Raw genomic sequence first — 20,814 nt, forward strand, 5'->3', positions numbered from 1 at the left:
CATAGACTTAGAACTCTTTCTCACTTTGTCTGAATTGTCTGTCAGTGAACTAAAGGCTAAAGTATTGATGAGGCCATGGTTGTGTTTTTCCCAGTGTGGTCATGAAAAGGAGACTTTTATCAGCCATGGCAGCATCACATGGCTCTTGGTGGGGAGACGTGGGCAAGCAATGCCGAGCATGTACTGTAGGAGGGCGATGTGCTGATGGACTACAAGGGCACAGGCAGTACCCGCAGATCAGTGCATTGGCTGGATGGAGTTATAAATAACCTGTTCTCCAGGCCTTGGATGGAGAGACCACACCACTGCATTTAGCTCTGAGAGTGTATACTATAAACTGACCCGTCATTGTTAAATTAAGGCTCAGGAATTTTCTGTTCACAGGAGGGTGGTGGGATTTAGTTTTAACTCCCACATTACAGACTCCCACATTAACTTCCATTAGTGAACATAATATGTCTTAATTTAAATTAAATTGTGTCTTAAAATGTGTCTCTATGTTATGGTAGATAGTGGTCATTATTGTTACTCACTTTTTTTGTTAATAATTTCAAATTAATTAAATATTTAATTTCTTTACCGGTATTAGTGAAATTAAACTACCACTCATTTAGCTGGGGACAGCTGGAACTCCCTCAATGGCCCCTCGGCCACAGACCCACCATTGAAAACCACACAGAGATAAAATAGAGAAAAGCTAATCTATGCGCCCATTCTTTTTTTTTGTCAAATATGTTTTATTGAACAGATTATAAATTATTACAAACATTATGATATGAAATACTTTTTTTATGAAACAAAGACAATAAAGATAAAGAAATCCCTTAACCCTCCCACCCATACTGCTTAGTGACACTGCATACTATATAATAAGATGATAGAAAGCTCATGGAAAACATCTGAAAAGAAAATGGCGTACAGTCACCATATCAATGGTATCCTGTCTATTAATCGTTTCTTATGCGCCCATTCTTGAGTGCCTAATGTACAGGTGGAGATAATTCAATTATCGTCATTTTATGGGAGATGGATTGGTAAAGTGGTGTGTCAAGATTGGCATCTCCCATAATTTTTACCTTGCCAGACTCAGTGGAGCCAGAACGATCCATGACCTCCTGCCCCCCAGTCTCAGGGACCACATCCCACCCTAAGCCCATGGCTTATCACCACCAGATCGGACTGCCACTCGCAGACGTATAGCCTCGGCAGCGTATGCTACTGATCTCGGGGCGAGTGAGAAGTGTGAGTGAGGTCGCTGCAGCAATGACAGATGGTTCATATGGGTCAACCTGCCGCCATGGCTGGAGGAGACAGGAGAGGCAGGTCCACTCACAAGAGAAGGAGGGAGAGGGAGAGAGGGATGGGGGAAGATAATGACCCTCCTCCACACTTCCATTCACAAAGCTGACACCCGCAGATTAGAAGGAAATGGCTTCATTTGATGTGTGTGTGTGTGTGTGTGTGTGTGTGTGTGTGTGTGTGTGTGTGTGTGTGCGTGTGCGTGTGCGTGTGTGTGCGTGCGTGCGTGTGCAGTGTATGTCCGTACTGGGCAGTATGGGATTAACCGTGAGCAGAGCGATCCAGCGAGAGGCACAGGGGCTCGCTGTTAGAGTGTTATAGTGAGAAGTAGGGGATTAGATAAGCTCATGTGTGGCTGATTTATTGCATTACTCTACATAGAAAGTGTTCCACTGAGAACCCAATGGAATAAAGTCCTTTGGCTACTTATCTTGCCACATAGCCTATGCCCATGCCACAATGCATCGTGGGTATTATACGCTCACTTGCTTATTATCCGACCGCGGAATTAAAGTCGACGGCAGATGTGATAATTATGAAAATCTGTTGAATGTAGTGCCGACAGTGCCTGGCAGCATTTAGCGGGGGAATCTTGGCAGCAGCAATATGTCAGCGGTAGAGCCAGACCGATATATTGGTGTGGTCGATATATTGGCCATCATTTGACTTTTTGGACGACGTCTGTATTATAAGCAGCAATTATGCAGCTTCTGTCCCGAATTTGAACCACCTTCAATTTGGTCTCCCTATTGTTGGGTATGTCATTATAAAATAGTTTTCCAAAGAAGAAAAGAAAAAAGAAATCGGGGAAAAAGGTAGATCTACAAATTTGCACTCATATCGTGACACGTGAGCTTTAGATCGGCTATATTTTAATATTCTAATTTTGAAAAAGTTCCATAAAATCTAAATGTTTCAAATTGATTTTGTACTTTTGGCCAGGTTTTTCCGTCATAGTGCAACATATGGTGAAGTATTGTAGTGCAGGTAATTGGATCAACCACCAATCTTGTGAAAAATTAAAACAGGACCGATAAATATTCAAAACATTCCACGATTCTGCCAAAAACTTTATTCTTTAAGACACACTTCCGGGTTTTTGCCGGGTCAAACAAGGGACGTTGATCCCCTAGCTTCCCCTATTCGCTCACAGGACAAGATTCAGGACATGACAGGACAAGATTCAGGACATGACAGGGCAAGATTCCTGTACAGGATCTCCTCACTGGTCAACAAAAACACCACCTAACAGGAGCCCTTCAAGGTTTCTTCGACTAGTATGCATGCACCTCTTGGTACCACAGTACTACCTCAAAGGCCCTTTAAGCCTTAAAGAAGGCTCCAGACTTCCCAAAACAAACTCTTGGCCTCACTCCCGAACCCACCTCACCCTTGCCCATTTTGAGAGGCTGGAATGGCTTAGGGTTGACGACAGAGTCCCCCTTCTCCCCTTACTGTATATGTTTTTCCCTTTTTACTTCCTTTATATGGTGATTTCCTGTATTTTTCTTTATAGAAGTGTATATCTGTACCATGATCTGTTTATCATGGTGTCGTCCACAGTAACAGTTTTTGTATTGTATTTGTATTCAATCAAATTTCAATCAATCAAACGTATGTGTACTAGGCAGAAGAATAGGTCTATAGGACTCACTCTACAAAATTGAGATTAGCATCGGACCCATTAATCTGCCATCGGTCGTGCTCTGCGAGCCCTTGAATCCATAGCCATGCTATACCTGCTCCATGTAGATATGGTTGTCTGAAAAGAGTAGGGACCCCCCTCCATCGCGACTCTATCTATTTCTGACACACAGAAGAACAGTCCTCTCTCCATCAAATTGACTCTGGTGCACCATGTGCGACACAAAAGATGACATTAGAGTGTGGGGTTTGAGGGTTTGTTAATATTCACAGACGTGCAAAGTGTGAGATTGGTTTCTAGCCAGAGAGCGAGAGAGATCAAGTGTTCCAGTGAAAAGCCATTTATCAGGAACAGCTTGGCTGCTGCTCCACACGTGGAGGCCCATCCATCTCCATTTACCTGGTATCTGAAGCCCATTTCCCTGGGCCAGCTTCGTATCTCGGATGCTGGATAGATAGGTTCCATACATGGTGTAGGGATGTGAGGAGAGAGGGAGGTTGAAAAGTGAAGTGAAATTTCTATTTTTTGTTTTCACCAGAGCATAGAAATGACAAAGATGAATGCAAACGCCAGGTTTAGGCCCCAGCTGAAAGCATCAGACATTCAGTTTTGACATCTGAAATTGATTAGCGCTTTTCATTTGATTGGATTAGTTGCAGCCAAAATGTTAGCTAATTCCCCGGGCATGAAACTGTGAGTGATTTATGGTGAGGAGATATGGAAGCGCGAAAATGTCAAATTGATTACCTATGATGATATCAGTCAGAGCTCAGTATTCAGCATATTTAGTGCTTAGTTGGTTTTTCGCCTCTCAGGGCATCATTCGCTTCTATTGGAGTTAACGCAGATGACTCAGCGTTCACACAGGGAAAGAGATTTAGTGAGTTCTTATGTTGCCATTTGTCTTGATTTTATAGCAATATAGGGCAAATGCCTTTGCTTTTCCCTGGGCAGTATTGCTTAAATGCAAAAATGCATGGAACGTGTGGGAAATTGTACAAAATGTCACTTTGAGTGCATCAAAGCACATTAAGGAACGGCTGCAAAGGAGGGCTTGTACGCCTTGAACGGAATGAAGTGTTCCAACCTCTGCTGCTCAGTAGCCTGTAGCCTCAAGGCTGATCGCGGCTGTGGTCCATTTTCCTGTGCTTGCGCCTGCTGAGTTCAGCAGATTGGTGTGAATTGGTTGGAGTTTATACTGGGGGAGGTGGTGGTGGGAGAAGGGGGGGGGGGGGGGGGGGGCTGTGTAGTTATCAGTACAGAGAGAACACAAGAGAAAATGGAGAGGAGACAGAATGGCCTTGCATTTATAAATGCTACCAGAGCAGAATCCAACATCACCATGCATCCAATCATAGCAGCTTGTTCCCAGGGGCGGGGCCTAGGGGGTGGCACAGGGGGGCACTGGCCCCCCTTGTAATCTGATTGGCCACCCCGTGTGCCCCCCCATTTCCATTGGCTCTGATTGTCGTCAATCATCGTCTGCTACACTTCGTTGCCCAATTTGCTTTTTGTAAGCGACTTCGTCATTCTGGGCTTGTGTTGTCTGTAACGTCGCTTGGGCTTGTTTTTCCATACCTGGTTGCTGGTTTCTCTCTCGAAATCTGGCAACACATTCATTTCAGATTTCAGACGAGACCGGCTATTTCAAAGTTTCTATCCCCGCAGCGTCGGAACCAGCTACTGTTTACGAGAGGTAAGATTGAACACTATATATAATATGTATACATTATTATGGATTGATTACATTGCAAGTATGTATTGAGTCATAACAATGTTTAGCAAACTAACGTTACTGTTCATGTGGTTCTATAATGTTGCCATGGTTAGCAGCATAGCATAGTATGGCTCAAACTCTGTGTTTACTAGTAGCATTAGCATAGCCCAATTCAGCCTGACTCAGTGAAAACAAAACCAACGGAGCCAGAGTTACTGTTTAACGTTAATTTAGTTCGGTTTGCAAGTGTTGGCTTGTGCGTGTGGGCAGTGGGCTAAGGCTTGGATCAAACCAACCAAACTACCGTTAATGTATGTGTAGCGTCTCTGTTTCCTGGCATTGGTGTTTTTTTTGGGGGGGGTCTTGTTCTTAGTTGATTAAACATTAAACGTAGAGGGAAGTATAATTGTATCCACATAAATTGAAATTTGGCATAATAGATGATGGCTTTCATGCTTTGTATGTTCTCAAGGTAGACTTTGCTAACTAACTAACTAACTCTTTTTTTTTTTGGCCAGGTCTCAATGATGCACAAAAACAATGAAAAGAAAACAAGGAGACATTAAAGACTTCTTTAAGAAGAAGCAGACACTGCTTGACAGTCACAGTGACAGTGGCAGTGCTTGACAGTCACAGTGGCAGCTGCATATAAGACTGCTGAAAGCCAAGTTGAAACTGACAGCAAAAGTGAGGGTGAGCATTAGAGGGTGGATTTTATTGCTGCTTGTTCTGTGTTTGTTTGATTAACCTGTCTGGCTGTCAGTGTTTAGTTTACAGTTCATAACTGATGGAGAGGTTTTTTGTTTTATTGTGGAGATGTTTTTTATTTTTTTATTTGATTACATTCATTGTGGCTGTCAGTATTTACAGTACTGTTTGAAACTGATGTGGGGAGATTTTTGCTTAATTATTGTAAAGAGATGAATATGTTTAAGTTATTTATTTTTGTTTGATTACATTCAAATTCAGTATTTACAGTTTGAAACTGAGAAGAAATGTTTACACTGAGAAGCAACTGTTAAGAGCACACTTAAGCAATAAATATCCATTTATAAAGTTATTTGACTTTTGTTTGATTACATTTCTTTAACATCAATGATTATAATACAAATTCAAGTCATTGCCATACTTTTTGAACAGGTTAAATAAATTGGTATGGGAATTCCAAGTCTGTATTGCAGGTAACAGTAAAACTGTCAAACCATCAAAACAAAGTTATTCTTCTACACTGTTATTCATTCTGTAATTAGTATCAATAGCAGTGATTATTATTAACCTTTTTCATATCGGGGACCTCTAATTTAGTTGACATTAGACCCGGTGAGATCTGCCTCTGAAAAACTTTTGCAGGTAGAACAGTCAGTGTTTCCCAAACTGGAAACCTGGGCACTAGGAAACCTGGGCACTAGGGTCATGTGGGTACATGGACAACTGCCCAGTTGTCCAGGTGCCAACATGTCCCTAGTGCCCAGTTGTCCTGGTGCCCACATGTCCCTAGTGCCCAGTTGTCCTGGTGGCTGGTGCCCACATGTCCCTAGTGCCCAGATGGTTTTGGTGCCCTGAAAATGCCCAGAAATGGTCAGAAAATGCAAAAAAATCTAATTATTTTTGCTGCGCTCGGATGCAAGGTCTGCCCCCCCACAGTAAGTGTTCGTACCCCCTGTGCCCCCCCACTGAAAATGAGCTGGAACCGCCCCTGCTTGTTCCCTACCCACTATACTAACCACATTCAGGGCAGTGTGATTCTCCTGACCTTACATGTAGTGTGTTCGGTAATCTTCTTACCAGACCATTTTTTTAACTGCCTTTAGCCTGTTATTGCGACCACAGGTCGCATTTACTATGAAAACCTGCATCACCCGTCCGTTAGTTAATCACCCACACCATGTATGGTCATGCCTCGTGACATCACACCTCCATATATGGTCACGCCACGTGACATCACATCTCCATATATGGTCACGCCTCGTGACCTCACGCCTCCATATATGGTCACGCCTTGTGACATCACGCCTCCTGACACATACATGGAGAAGACTGGATCATCACCTAGATCTGCATACAGTATATGGAGCCGGCCAGCAACTCTACATCTAACCTCAAACCTCAGACCCTTAGATCTCCGTATATGGAGCTGACCTGTTCTGATATGTTGATCCTTCCCTGCACCCATCCTTTCTGTTCTGACATTCCATTATGTTGATCTGACATCATCAAACCCTGAACACATGCTCCATATATGGCCAGTACAGAATTCATTCCATATGTTGATCTGACCCCCCCATGCCAAAGCGCCAGTGCTGGGCCAGCAGTCTGCCGTCACCTAGGCGAATTTGTGCACACGACCTCGCCTTCTCGCCCTCAGGGTGTCTTACTGGTTACATAAGTATTACTGGTAATTATTCATCAACACTGTTATTGTCGTGGATAAAGACACTATATGCAGCATTTACCAGTTATTTACCATTGTGTAAATAAATATTTTATGAAAGCCTGAATAATCATCACCACAATATTATTATTATATTGACATCAAGAAGGTGTTTGGTCAGAAATATAGTGTTATTATTAGATTTTGTCCATTAGCCAGTGAATATAGTTTTTTTGTAGCTTGCCTCTCCTTCACGCACGCACGCATGCAGCCACGCACTCACCCTGCTGCCTCTCTTCTTTAGTTCCTGTGTGAATCGTAACTAATGACTTTACATTGTGTCTCAATTAGAGAAGACAGTATAATGAAAGAGATGCTCACAGAGATACAGGCTCCCCTCTTCAATAGCTTGGACTGTGGTTCGGACCAGTGCCAAAGCGTGTGTGAGTGGAGGCCCTGCAGGGTGATCAGCAGACACCTTGCTCTGTGCCAGTCACTCTCAGTGGTGGACAGTAATGAAGTACATTTACTATAGTACTGTACGTACATTTGTTTTTGAGTATCTGTACTTTACTTGAGTATTTGTATTTTTGGATACTTGTGACTTTCACTACAGTACATTTCAAAGACAACTAGAACATTCACAATGCTGGGAAATTGAAAGTGTGGTTGCTAAGTACAGTATAATGATTATGTATAGAGGCTACAGTAGTGCGTGACATGACTGACATCATCATCATGCACAGAAGTTATGCGAGAAGTTAGTTGTCTCAAAGTCCCTTTGAGGCTCGGTGAGGTGTTGGGACTACATTACCATTCTATTGTCTTAAGGAGCCTCTGAGCTATTTCTGTTCTGAGAGACCAAGGTCCTCATTCACAATGGAGAAATACACAGTGTAAATGAGATGCGTAATGATATCGTATTTATCCGTCCGATCAAGCTGTGATTAGCTCCCGTGTTATTCAGCGAAGGTGGTGTAATCACTTCTTTTGTGCGGAATGCCCGGTGTACCTTTTCCGCCTCTTTCCCAAGCGATTCGCCTGCATGTCGCCAGGTTTAATGGAACATCCACGCCCATTCCATGCCATATAAGGCAACAGGAAATATCTGAACATCTGAAATACGTTATCATTACAGCCTGCAAAATGCACTGATCCAGTGAACGCGGTGCTCCGCCTACTTTTACTTCAACATATAATTTTGTATATTTTGCATCATCGTTTTCTACACAAATTAAATTATCCAAAGACATCCCTAAACCAGTGTCTCAGACAGGACAGTCTCTGAGTCTAAACCATACATGTGGCCACATGTGGCCCTCACCTTCACTTAATGTGGCCCTCAGGTTAATATCAACTGGTGGCCCGGGGGCCACATGCAGCCCCCACCTTCACTTAATGTGGCCCTCAGGTTAATATCAACTGGTGGCCCGGGGGCCACATGCAGCCCCCACCTTCACTTAATGTGGCCCTCAGGTTAATATCAACTGGTGGCCCGGGGGCCACATGCAGCCCCCACCTTCACTTAATGTGGCCCTCAGGTTAATATCAACTGGTGGCCCGGGGGCCACATGCAGCCCCCACCTTCACTTAATGTGGCCCTCAGGTTAATATCAACTGGTGGCCCAGGCGCCACATGCAGCCCCCACCTTCACTTAATGTGACCCATCATCACAATACTGATGCCAAACGTGCAAACATGGCCCGTTTTAATTCGTTTAGCCTAAGATAAACTAATCTAAGCTACATGTAGCTTAATGTGTAGTATTAAATGTATAGGTAATGTTGTCTTTTTTGGTCCAATTCAGGACTCCAATTCAAAAACAAAATATTCAGGATTTAAATTAAAATATAGCAAAAATAGCTGATCTACCAAATAGCGGATCTACTGTTGGCTATTAACAGTAATATGCAATGTGGCCCTCTGGAGTCAGTACGGAAATATAATGGCTCAGACAGAACAGTCTCAGGGTCTTGGGTTCCAGGTGGACCGGTACCCTCTATCTCAGACAGAACAGCCTCAGGGTCTTGGGTTCCAGGTGGATACCCTCTATCTCAGACAGAACAGCCTCAGGGTCTTGGGTTCCAGGTGGACCGGTACCCTCTATCTCAGACAGAACAGCCTCAGGGTCTTGGGTTCCAGGTGGATACCCTCTATCTCAGACAGAACAGCCTCAGGGTCTTGGGTTCCAGGCGGACCGGTGTTACCCTCTATCTCAGACAGGGGGATTTTTCCATTGTATTCATTGTACTCTGTTTGACCAGTACAGGAATATATCTATACTTTGACTCAAGTATTGGGGTTGAGTACTTTGTCCACCACTGGTCACTCTGCCCCAACGTGTCTGTTCACTCTGTCCTCCATACATATCACACATAGACCTCCGTCTCAGTATGCTATTGATCTCTGTCATGCCCCCCACACACACACACACACACACACACACACACACACACACACACTTCGATCTCCTCCTTGTTGCTTTACTGCTCCAGCTGCCAACCGCCTTGATGTCTATATTAACCTGTCCACTGTAAACACCAGCCCACATCCCTCATTTACTCCACACACAGTGGCCTTCAATGTGTTCGTGTATGCGTGACTGCGCACATGCCTGTCCACGCCGCATGTACCTGTGCATGTATGTGCTTGTGCTTGTATACGCTTGTGCACACATGACCTTTCCGTGTTGCTCGTTCGATCTGTGCCGACCCTGACCATAGAGGGTAGGACCACTACCAGTTGACCTGTAGTAAGTCTCATGGTCGGGGGGGTAGGACCAAGTCTCATGGGATTTTGGATTTGTTTATAAACATTTTGGTATTTGTTTATAAACATTTGTGATTTGTTTATAAACATTTGTGATTTGTTTATAAACATTTGTGATTTGTTTATAAACATTTTGGGATTTGTTTATAAACATTTGGGATTTGTTTACAAACATTTGGGATTTGTTTATAAACATTTGGGATTTGTAAGTCTCATGGGGGGGGTAGGACCACTTCCAGTTGACCTGTAGTAAGTCTCATGGTCGGGGGGGTAGGACCAAGTCTCATGGGATTTGGGATTTGTTTATAAACATTTTGGTATTTGTTTATAAACATTTGTGATTTGTTTATAAACATTTGTGATTTGTTTATAAACATTTTGGGATTTGTTTATAAACATTTGGGATTTGTTTACAAACATTTGGGATTTGTTTATAAACATTTGGGATTTGTAAGTCTCATGGGGGGGGTAGGACCAGGGGTGGGCAATTATTTTTCCCGAGGGGCCAAATGAGAAACAGAAAATATTTTGGAGGGCCGGGCCAAAAGGCTGAACTTAATTATGCATGATATACATTTTATTTCTATATAAATAGCAGTAAATGGCATTGTTTTGCAAAGCAATGGTAAACTAAATGGGAAACATTTGACTCAAATTATAGGCAGAGTGACTATTTTACATCATGATGATGTACAATAAGAGCACCCCTCACTTCACATGGGTGTGATTTTTTTACTTTGTACTTGCAGGCTTGAGACGTTTCCTTTCCCAGTTGAAAACTATGTTTTTGTTTAAGTTACAAGTCCTGTAAATACTAGCATTTTCTTTTAACAATGAGAACATTAGAGGTAGCTCTCTTAATAGTTCCATTCGGAGGACACTGGAGGTGCCACTTTCACAACCCATGGTGCACTGCTTACTATGGAGAGATTAAACAACCACGTTCTGAAAACAATAATAAGCCAACCAGTAATGGTATTGTTGAGACTTGGCAGTCTGGCAGGCGCTGTATGTTGACGTGTACACGTTCGTTCTGCCAGATTTACTTTGTGGTTCAACGGTACGTCGATCGACTCGTGTGCCGAAAAACAGACGATCCACAAGCTCACGGCGCATCGCCCAAGCTTTCTGAACTTCAGAAGCATGCCACATTCTGGGCGCAACAACGCCATACGGCAGCATCTTAACACATCTTAACTTTATTGGCGAGGCGGGTTAAATAAAGCAATGAAGCATAAAGGGATTTAACTTGTCCTCCTGCAAGGAAGTTTGGTAATCAAAGCATGCGCCTGCGCCTACCGTGTTGTGGAGCTGCACGCTTCATGGCTATTTGCATTCACCGACGTAGTAATAAATCCAAAAAGCCCACATTTTTGCATATGAGAGGGGTGAAGGAAGATAGACAGGTTCTCAATCACACGCAATTCACGTGCACAGTTGACGTGCAGATTGCGTGCACTGTGAGAATACATGGGCTTCAAAATAAAAGCAATGCGGTTTTAGTCCACCCATAAGGTAATTAGAAAGTACGTTTTATTTTCGGATTATCAAGTAATCTTTCACGGGCCGGTCAGAGTCAGCCGGCGGGCCGTATTTGGCCCGCGGGCCGTACAATGCCCAGGTCTGGCATAGAGGATGGTGAATTTCCGTCCGCACTTGCAAAGGCTCCTCCAGAGAAAGAGCCTCACTTCCTCATAAATACTTCAGGTCCCCGGTGCTCAAGTTTTAAAGTGATTTCCCCCAAAATTAAGTTTCTGGTCTTGTGGAGTAATCCATCATTGCCATTTACTCTGCTTTCAGACAGGGGTTTTCTTTACAGGTTTATTAAATTAATATATTTTCTGCCTGGCTTCAGGAAGTAGTCTGAATGAATTATGATCCCATAATGGTACGTGTTACATTATGCTTTTCAATACCGATGGCAAGTAAGGTGTCTCATACTGTATGTGATTAGGGAAATGTTATTTCAAGTAAAATGTATACTTAATTGTGTGCCAATCTTGTAGATCTTCTATTTTCAGTGTGCGACACGCCGTGGCCAACAAAGTATATCAAGCCCTTTATTTTGGCTTTAATCCACTGGTGCAGACTGACATTGACCATATTCACACGGTGGCCATTTTGGGCTTCATACTCATAAGACAAATTCTAATACCCAAAATCTCAGCCACTTGTTCACTCACACTCGGTCACTCCAGCATGGCAAATTATGGTGAAATTGGTGACATGCCTAAATATGTGACCATCTTGTGGATTTCACACAACTTACATGGAGGTTTTTAAATACATGACCTAAATACCGCTAGGTTGAACTCTGGTAATGAACAAACTGCAACGATTTGCATTCAGACACTGACATTATGTAGACATTATGTGACACGATTGTCACATATTTCAGCAGGTCACCAATTTCACCGTAACACCACCATGCTGGAGTGAGTGAGTGTGAGTGAGTGAGTGGCAGAGATTTTGGTTATTGGAATTTGGCTCATAACCCTCGACTATGAGGTTAGAGCAAAATGGTGGACAGTTGCTACACAGGAACAAAGTTGTACTAGGGAACATATCCAGCTCTTCTAATGATATAGCATCAGAGTCTCCACTGTCTGTCTGTCTGTCTCTCACTTCAGGTGTTGAGCTAGTATCTCGATACAGACTGTTGACCCGCGTCAAAAGTGGGCGCTGTTTTTCTCCTGTTTTTCGCAGATTGGTGTTGAGCTAATCTGGTGGCACTCGAGTTACTGGTGGTGCTGCAGAGGGCGGGGTGTTGCAGTTAGCCCCTGAGAAAGCTCATTGACACAGCATGGCCTCGCTGCAGACACCTCTCCTGACCTTGGCTAAGGAAAAGACATGTAGCTGTCTTCCACCGGAGGTTCTGCTGGAGCCGCAACATAACTTCAACATAACTAAGTGGCACGGTGGCACAGTTGGTAGTGCTGTCGCCTCACAGCTAGAAGGTCCTGGGTTCGATTCCCGCTCGAGACGCTGTGGGTGCAGGCGGCGTGTTTCCTCCTCCGCGTCATCAGTGCCCATAGGCGAAAGGGCCTTTCTGTGTGGAGTTTGTATGTTCTCCCCGTGTCCCCTAGGGTAGGTACCCTCACAAAAAACATGCAGTAATCCTGGTCACTAAACTGCCTCCCCCTGGCCAGCTGGGGCGCCTGATGGAGGGGAAAGGAACTGGTTGGAATAACCTGTTCCTTCCACGCGCTACGTCCAACCAGGGAAACTCCCCCCTGTCAGGTGTAAAGGAGCAACTTGGACACTCAGGCATGAAGGAAGCATGAGTTCAAGTCTGTTGCTCTCCCCTTGTCCCCCATATATGGGGACTAGGTTGGTGGAGAGTGTGTAGAGCCCAGGATCACATTAGATGATTGACATAGGGGTGAAAAATGGGTTACAAAATCGTGGGATAAAAAATATAAAAAATAAAATAACTTCTCACACCCAGATGCCCCCCCCCCTCTCTCAATTCAATTCAACAGGCTTTATTGGTATGACATTTTACGAGTGTTGCCAAAGCACAATCACAAATATGACAAACAACAACATAACATAATATCAATGAAATGTAAAAATAAAATAAAGCAGGTGGTGCAGAATAAAACATGGAACTGTATTTGTGTCCTATTGGTTGTCCCTTTTCTTGTGACAGGATTTGACATATGTTGCAGCCAAAACTATATTCTTTCTGTTCCCCCAGGAGTGATTATTTCTCCCTTTCTGTTATACTTTGGAATTCTGGAAATTTTGTTTCAAATTTTGGGAAGAACTCTCTTATATTTGTGTAGTTTTTACATTGTGTTAAGAAATGTAACTCTATAGCTCTGTCATCACAGTGACAACTCAGCCTCTGGGCAGCCAGGTCGGTCTGTGTCTGCCCTTCTCTATTGTCAAAGTCTTCCTCAGTTTTTTATCAGTTACTGTGGTTTCTAGTTTGTGTTGTGATTGTGTGAGTTCATTCCAATTATGATGTATTTATCTTTTTCTTTAGTTATAATTTGGTTAGGTCTAATATTCTGAGTGATAGTGTAGCTGCACTGGGGCTGGCTGGGGTTTGTGATGTCAGAAGTTTAGAGGTCAGCTAGCTTCAGAACCAGTTGACTCCTTTGAATGTTCAACTCTTGGCAGGCAAGGGCTTTATAATGGTAACAGCTAGGGTCACTCTTTTTAATATGGCTCCAGAATTTAATAGATCTTTTCTGTATATTTAGAAGTAAATGATATTGGCCTAATTCAGCCCTGCATGCAGAATGTGTGTGTGTGTGTGTGTGTGTGTGTGTGTGTGTGTGTGTGTGTGTGTGTGTGTGTGTGTGTGTGTGTGTGTGTGTGTGTGTGTGTGTGTGTGTGTGTGTGTGTGTGTGTGTGTGTGTGTGTGTGTGTGTGTGTGTGTGTGTGTGTGTGTGTGTGTGTGTGTGTGTGTGTGTGTGCGTGCGTGCGTGCGTGCGTGCGTGCGTGCGTGCGTGCGTGCGTGCGTGCGTGCGTGCGTGCGTGCGTGCGTGCGTGCGTGCGTGCGTGCGTGCGTGCGTGCGTCCGTCCGTCCGTCCGTCCGTCCGTCCGTCCGTCTGTTACCACTTACCAGCTAATCTCCGGCACCGTTAACCCGGACGGTGCTAAATTTTTGTCCGACTTTTGAAAATCACACTCCTCCAGATTCTGTCCAAAAATCCCGCAAATTGTTACACACTATCTCTATAGTCATGTGTTCAAGACGAATCTGTCCGATATTTCATATTCCATCCTAATTGGCTAACATTGGCTTTCAAAGTTTGCAGGATTGGCCTGTTTTGAACTAAAAGCCTCAAATCATGAACGCAGCGTACAATTTACGTGAAATCTTTCACAGACTTTCCTACTAGGCTGAGGACTATATCCCACCCTTTTCACATTGGCCTGTTATAGCGCCACCAACAGGTGGATTTTTTCAAAACACATTTTTTGAACAAAATGCCTCAAATCATCCAATTGCCATCCAAGGCGTGAGAAGAAATGCCACCCGTGGGCCTATTATAGCGCCACCAGGAGGCCACAACCTGACCTGACTTTATCTAGTTTTTCTCTAAGCTTCTGTGCTGAAGCGAGAGGTATTAATAATATCATTGTCTCTTCTCCTCAGACAGAATGGCTGGGTTTCCCAAACGCATATGGTGTAAGACTTGTAGTGCTGCACATGCTCAGATGCCCTCTAGGCCGCACACAGAAGCCTGTGAACATAGATATTTTGTGCATAGATGTGCCACACAATGGTACAGACAGACTCCTTAGCCTTTTGTGTCATTTATACTTAAATAACTGGATTTGAACCATAATGTTTCAATGAAAATCAACACAGTTGTATAAGTGTATAGTATAGCCTTCCTACTGTAGCCACCCACACTCTTACCGGCGTAAACCCATCCCACTCACACTGCCAACCAGCACTACTACCTCCCTTGTCCCTTTCCAATCCATCTCTACTGTATCTGCCTCTCTGTTGTGTGTGCAGCTTTCTCTGTGCATACGTATGAATGGGTTTTTTGTTGTGGAATTCACTGTTGTGACAGGAAGGGAAAGCCCTGTGCGCCTCCAGGAGATTTGTCATTATTCATTGACCATAAATCCCCGGGGGAGACTTGGCCAGTCACAGTCCCTGATGGGAGGCTACAGGGAGGGGAGCGTATAGGAGCTGGATTTAAGGCTGGCTTGACACTCGCAACTCTAGGCACTGTGTAGTGTATACCCACCTAGACATAGAGCGAGCACACTGGGGTCAATTCCACTCGCCACTCTAATGGAAATATATGGCGATGAGGAGGTAGATGTGTAGAGCAGTGGTTCCCAAACGTTTTAGCCTGTGACCCAAAAGAGAAATGTTATGTCTCTCCGGGACACAAACTAGTAAAAACAGCAGATCTACAAGCTCACAACGCGTCACTTCTCACCGGGTTGTAAGCTTATCGGTTATTTTCCACATTTTTTTTCTAATTTATGGAAAAAGTTGCTTTTTTTGGGGGAGGGGGGGAATGTTTTTCTTTTGAAATAATAATTAAAAACAAAATGTGGGATACAAAAAAGAAGGGACCCATAAAAAAATAAACCAACAAATGGGTCCAGACCCAGTGTTTTGGAACGGTGGTGTAGACTGTAGAGTGTAGACTGAGGGTTAGTGATTAAATGGCAGGGGGGTGGTGGGTGGTTTGACAGTGTGCACAACAGACTGACACCAGGGTTGAGGCAGGGAGGATGGTCTTCTCCGCCCGACACTCATCTGCTCTCTGTAGCCTACAAAGTGTGGACATTGTCGGGGTAATCAAATGAGGGCATCATCGTATTTATCACGCTGTTAGGCGATCATCTTTTGGGCCACTAGGTGAGGCACACCATGTGGTCGGCCAGCAATCCAAACACCCGGCCAGCCATTCAGTCAGTTAACTAGCCAGCCAGCCATTCAGTCAGTTAACCAGCCAGCCAGCCAGTCAGTCAGTTAACCAGCCAGCCAGCCAGCCAGCCAGTCAGTCAGCCAGTCAGTCAGTTAACCAGCCAGCCAGCCAGTCAGTCAGTTAACCAGCCAGCCAGCCAGCCAGCAAGCCAGTCAGTCAGTCAGCCAGCCAGCCAGCCAGCCAGCCAGCCAGCCACTCAGTCTGTACAGACAGACAGACAGACAGACAGACAGACAGACAGACAGACAGACAGACAGACAGACCCACAGACAGTGGGTTCGCCAGCCATCAGACAAGTCAACATGAGGTGAGAATAATCCCAGGAAGCTCTGGAGGACCTAATTTCACTGAGGCTTGCTGTGGGTGTAGTAGAATGTATCTTTCCGTGTACAACTACATACTGTAGCCTACATAAAGATCACAGACTTATAAGATCACACTTATAAGACAAAACGCTTTGTATCGATATTCTGCTGTTTCAGCCATGCTAATGCTACTGTACATACTATAATCACACTGGACAGGACAAACAAGCATTGTTGTTGCTCATGGTTGTAGATGAAAAAGGATTTCACATGATGCGCTCCAAAAATAGACTCCAGCTATCTCATGGCTATTCTGGTACATCTGCTAGGCTGGTGCTGCTGGCTGGTAGGCTAGCCTACATGTCGGAACAAAAGGAGAGCTTTCAAAAAGGGAAGAGAACTGCCTGATTATAATGTATAATTTATGAGCCAGCGCACACCCAACGGTGTCGCATACTGAAGCCGATCTGCAAGCTCACAACACGTTGCATGTGAGATTGTAGATCGGCTATTTCGGTCAGTCATACGACAAAGGATATATCACGCTTTAGAATAGAGAAAGGTTTGATGCTTCAATTTCAGGGCAATACATACATTTAATATTGTATTCAACATAATATCTATGCCAGAGGAAGCTGAGGAACAGTACATTTATGGTTACACAACCATGGTTTTACACTTACAGTACAAGCCCTCTAGCATGTATACTTTTACATCTATTTTGACCTGCATGCACAATGTTTGTATGTAGATTGCAGAAAGGCGCCCTCTGCTGAAAAAGTGTTGTAAGAGTATTAATTCATTGATAGAACACTGATTGATAAATGACTCTCTTGTCATTTGCGTAAATTGCGTACATTGACTCTTCTTGTGTTTTTTTTTACATTTGTTTGACCTTGTTGTGATGCATGTCATATTTACACCCTATAGGCCTACAGCAAATTCTAAGGTGAGTTTCTCCTCACAATTCATGGACAATCTTTTCATTCAGAATGAAATAACTCTGATAGCGTTAAAAGCTTTAATCGGAATATAACTTTTCACATGCACAACGTGGGTCTGCCTTTTTTTTGAGGGGCGCTAGCCCCTCCTATGCCCAGCTTTGTGTGTAGGAATGTTTGTAGCACAGAATGTGATGATGTGATTGACTGATGTATGATGATAAGAGCGCCCCTCACTTCACACATTTTTCTGTTCTTGATGGACCCACACATGTGTCCTCGGCTGTTTGTGTTTCTGATGTTCTTTCTCATTATAATGCCTAAATGACACCTGCACTCGATGGTCATACACCCTAGTCATACCCGTTCGGGGATATATGACATACAATCCAATCCCTACCGCTCAGCCAATCACAGTGCAGAAGGACACACCTTCCAGCCAATCACAGCGCGCCATATCTGCAGACGCGTTCTGTCCTCAAATATCCATCAAATATCTGCGGACGCGTTCTGTCCTCAAATTTTGTCCTCAAATTCCGTCTTCAAATTTTGAGGATGCAGCATCTAAAATTATTAGTTAGATTAATGGAAAGGCATAATTATCCCAGAGGAGGTGACAAAGAAGAACACTTGCATCTCATGGATGCACCTGGGACGTATTCTCAGTGATGTATCCCAAGGTCATCAGAGTTTCAGGTCTTGGAACATCAGACCCCTCACTCAGGTGACCCAGCCGCGGTGATCAAGTCCCGACTTACGTCCCAGTAACTACCCTCGATCAGTCCCATTAGGGAAGCCTGTTTAAACAGTGCATGTCAACGACCTCCAAATTAATACGTATTTGGTTGCAGACCCTCATCTGAAAATATCCATAATATCTATAATATTACAGATATTATAGATATAGATATTATTATATAGGGGGGTATTCAGAATTTCACAGTGTTCACAATTCAGAGCCAGGACCTTTGGACCATGCAGACATTGCAGAGGGCATCTTAACACAGTGAACACAGCATATTTTGATGTGTATTTTGTATCGTTGTTCGTTGTTAGTTAAATGAGAAATAAATCTGGGATGAATCAGGCATGATATGGTGGCTCACTGACACTGTCTATGGTCTTAAGGTTGCGGGCAAATCCCTCTGCTGTGAGGCATGTTTTGAACACTGACATCCAGAAACCACACTTAAAAGCACTAAAGAAACGTGTGTAAATGTGTGGAGGTGCCGTAGGGCAGCGGATAGTTGGAGGACACCTCTGTGGTCTTTATCATGGTGCCACACGGCGAGCAGTATGCAGGCACTGATAGTATTCATCTCTGTAAGCAAGACCACAGGTTCAAGTCCTGCCTAGGGAGGCACCGAAGCCAATACTCATCAATGTATATAAGTACAGTGTGTCTCGTTATATACACAGTACAATTGGGGTGTTAGGGCAACAAAGAAAATACCCACCCGATTTGGTGAGGTCACTTCCTGAACTGCACTCCTCCCTCCTCACGTTTAGTGTGGCTGTGCTGTGTCATGTTCTGTTCTTAAACTAAACTGATTTATAAACCATTAAATATTGGAACGCAGCCATTCCAGTAGATAGCACTCACACACTGTCATTGGGTTTGTAGGTGTGTCTACAAGTATCTTGTGCATGACAGCACATCGAGGTCAACAGTCAGTGATGTTGTCAGCCTGGGCACACCTGAACTTTCATGCATGGCCAAAAGAAGCTGTCTGCCGGGGTCTCTTCCGGGTTTTTAGACAGCTGGTGAATGGAAATGAAGCTCTACCCACGCGGCAGAATGCCACAGGGGAAGACAACTTATTTTGTACGCGCATGGAATCTTAGGTGTGCTTACAGCAGACTGCATTGTGGCAGGTAGCAAGTAGATCAGTGACTTAGCACACTGGCTGCATGATCTGGAGGTTGTGGGTTCAAACCCCACTGAAATCTTTGCTTGCCAAAATCTGCCATTGGGTCCATTGTAAATTTCTCAAATTTAAAAGCACTATATTTCTAAAACTATGAAACATTTCAAAGATTCCTTTTCAGGCAAACATGTCCACCGTAAAAGGAACCTAAATAGGTTTGAATGGGGTTTCTAGGTGTAATTATGTAGGACTAGTTTTTTGGGGGAAAAAATCCTTGTTTTTCATCATTTTTGACCATGGGCTACAGCCCATATCGTACGGCATACTATAAAATGCCGTTTTTCATCATTTTTGAGGATTTGAAAAAAATGAAAAAATGAAGAAAAACGATGGGTTATAGCCCATGTTGTTTGACATTTTGGAAAAAAAAGTTATCCACGTTTCTCATCATTTTGGACCATGGGCTATAGCCCATATCGTACAGCATACTATAGCACGCCGTTTTTCATCATTTTTGAGGATTTGAAAAAAATGAAAAAATGAAAAAAACGATGGGTTATAGCCCATGTTTTTTGAAATTTTGAAAAAAAAAGTTATCCTCGTTTCTCATCATTTTGGACCATGGCCTATAGCCCATATCGTACGGCATAGCACGCCGTTCTTCGTCATTTTTGAGGATTTAAAAAAAATGAAAAAAACGATGGGTTATAGCCCATCGTTTTTTGATTTAAAAAAAAACTTTTTTCATCATTTTTGACCATGGGCTATAGCTCATACCGTACGCCAGGGATACTCAAATAGATTTACCTGTGGGCCACATTACAAAAATGGCAAGGGGCCAGGGGCCAGTAGATAAAATTACGACATTAATGATACTTGATAACTTCTCTCTTTCAATTGCTTTATTTTCGCAAAATGTATCAAAGTACCATTTCCGCAATTTCCACAATTTCCGCAATTTCCGCAATTTCGCAATTCCGCAATTTCCGCAATTTGCTAATGTTTCTCATCCTCCGCAACATTCCGCAATTTGCTAATGTTTCTCATCCTCCGCAACACTGAATTTTTCCGGTAAATACAACACATTGAGCAGGGGCTCCTCTCCCTGTCTCCTCTCTGCTCCTCGGTCCTCCCTCCCGCTGCAGATCCAACTGGCTGAAGCCGTGCTGCGGGCGGAGGGCATCCCTCTGGCAGGTGTGCCTGCTGTCAGCGGCCTTCAACAGTTTCCTGGTGGCCTGCGTCATTCTGGTGGTGGTGCTGCTGACACTGGAGCTACTGATCGACACCAAGCTGCTGCAGTGTGAGTGTCTACTCAGGGAGTGGTGCGGGGGCAACAAATCATTGCAATCAATGTGATATAAGTGCAGAATGCCACTATCTATATGGCAATATCGACACATATATGGTTTTGAGAACATGATATGGATAAGCTGGTATTCTGTGCGCAGTGACTTTGTCTGTGATTCTAATCTAAAAGCAGTA

General features: G+C 43.7%; 1 protein-coding gene across 1 annotated transcript in view; it reads left to right on the top strand.

Annotated features, from left to right (window-relative positions):
* Positions 1-20,814, top strand: part of tmem266 (transmembrane protein 266) — a gene marked incomplete at its 5' end in the record, with an annotated part of 85,466 nt that overhangs the window by 14,995 nt on the left and 49,657 nt on the right. Inside the window, one exon of the mRNA XM_080762154.1 lies at positions 20,478-20,632. Within this exon, the coding sequence (XP_080618280.1) occupies positions 20,478-20,632 (155 nt within the window). The remainder of the gene's footprint in view (positions 1-20,477; positions 20,633-20,814) is intronic.

This window comes from Protomyctophum bolini, assembly GCF_963924005.1.
Source record: "Protomyctophum bolini genome assembly, chromosome: 4".
Lineage (NCBI taxonomy): Eukaryota > Metazoa > Chordata > Actinopteri > Myctophiformes > Myctophidae > Protomyctophum > Protomyctophum bolini.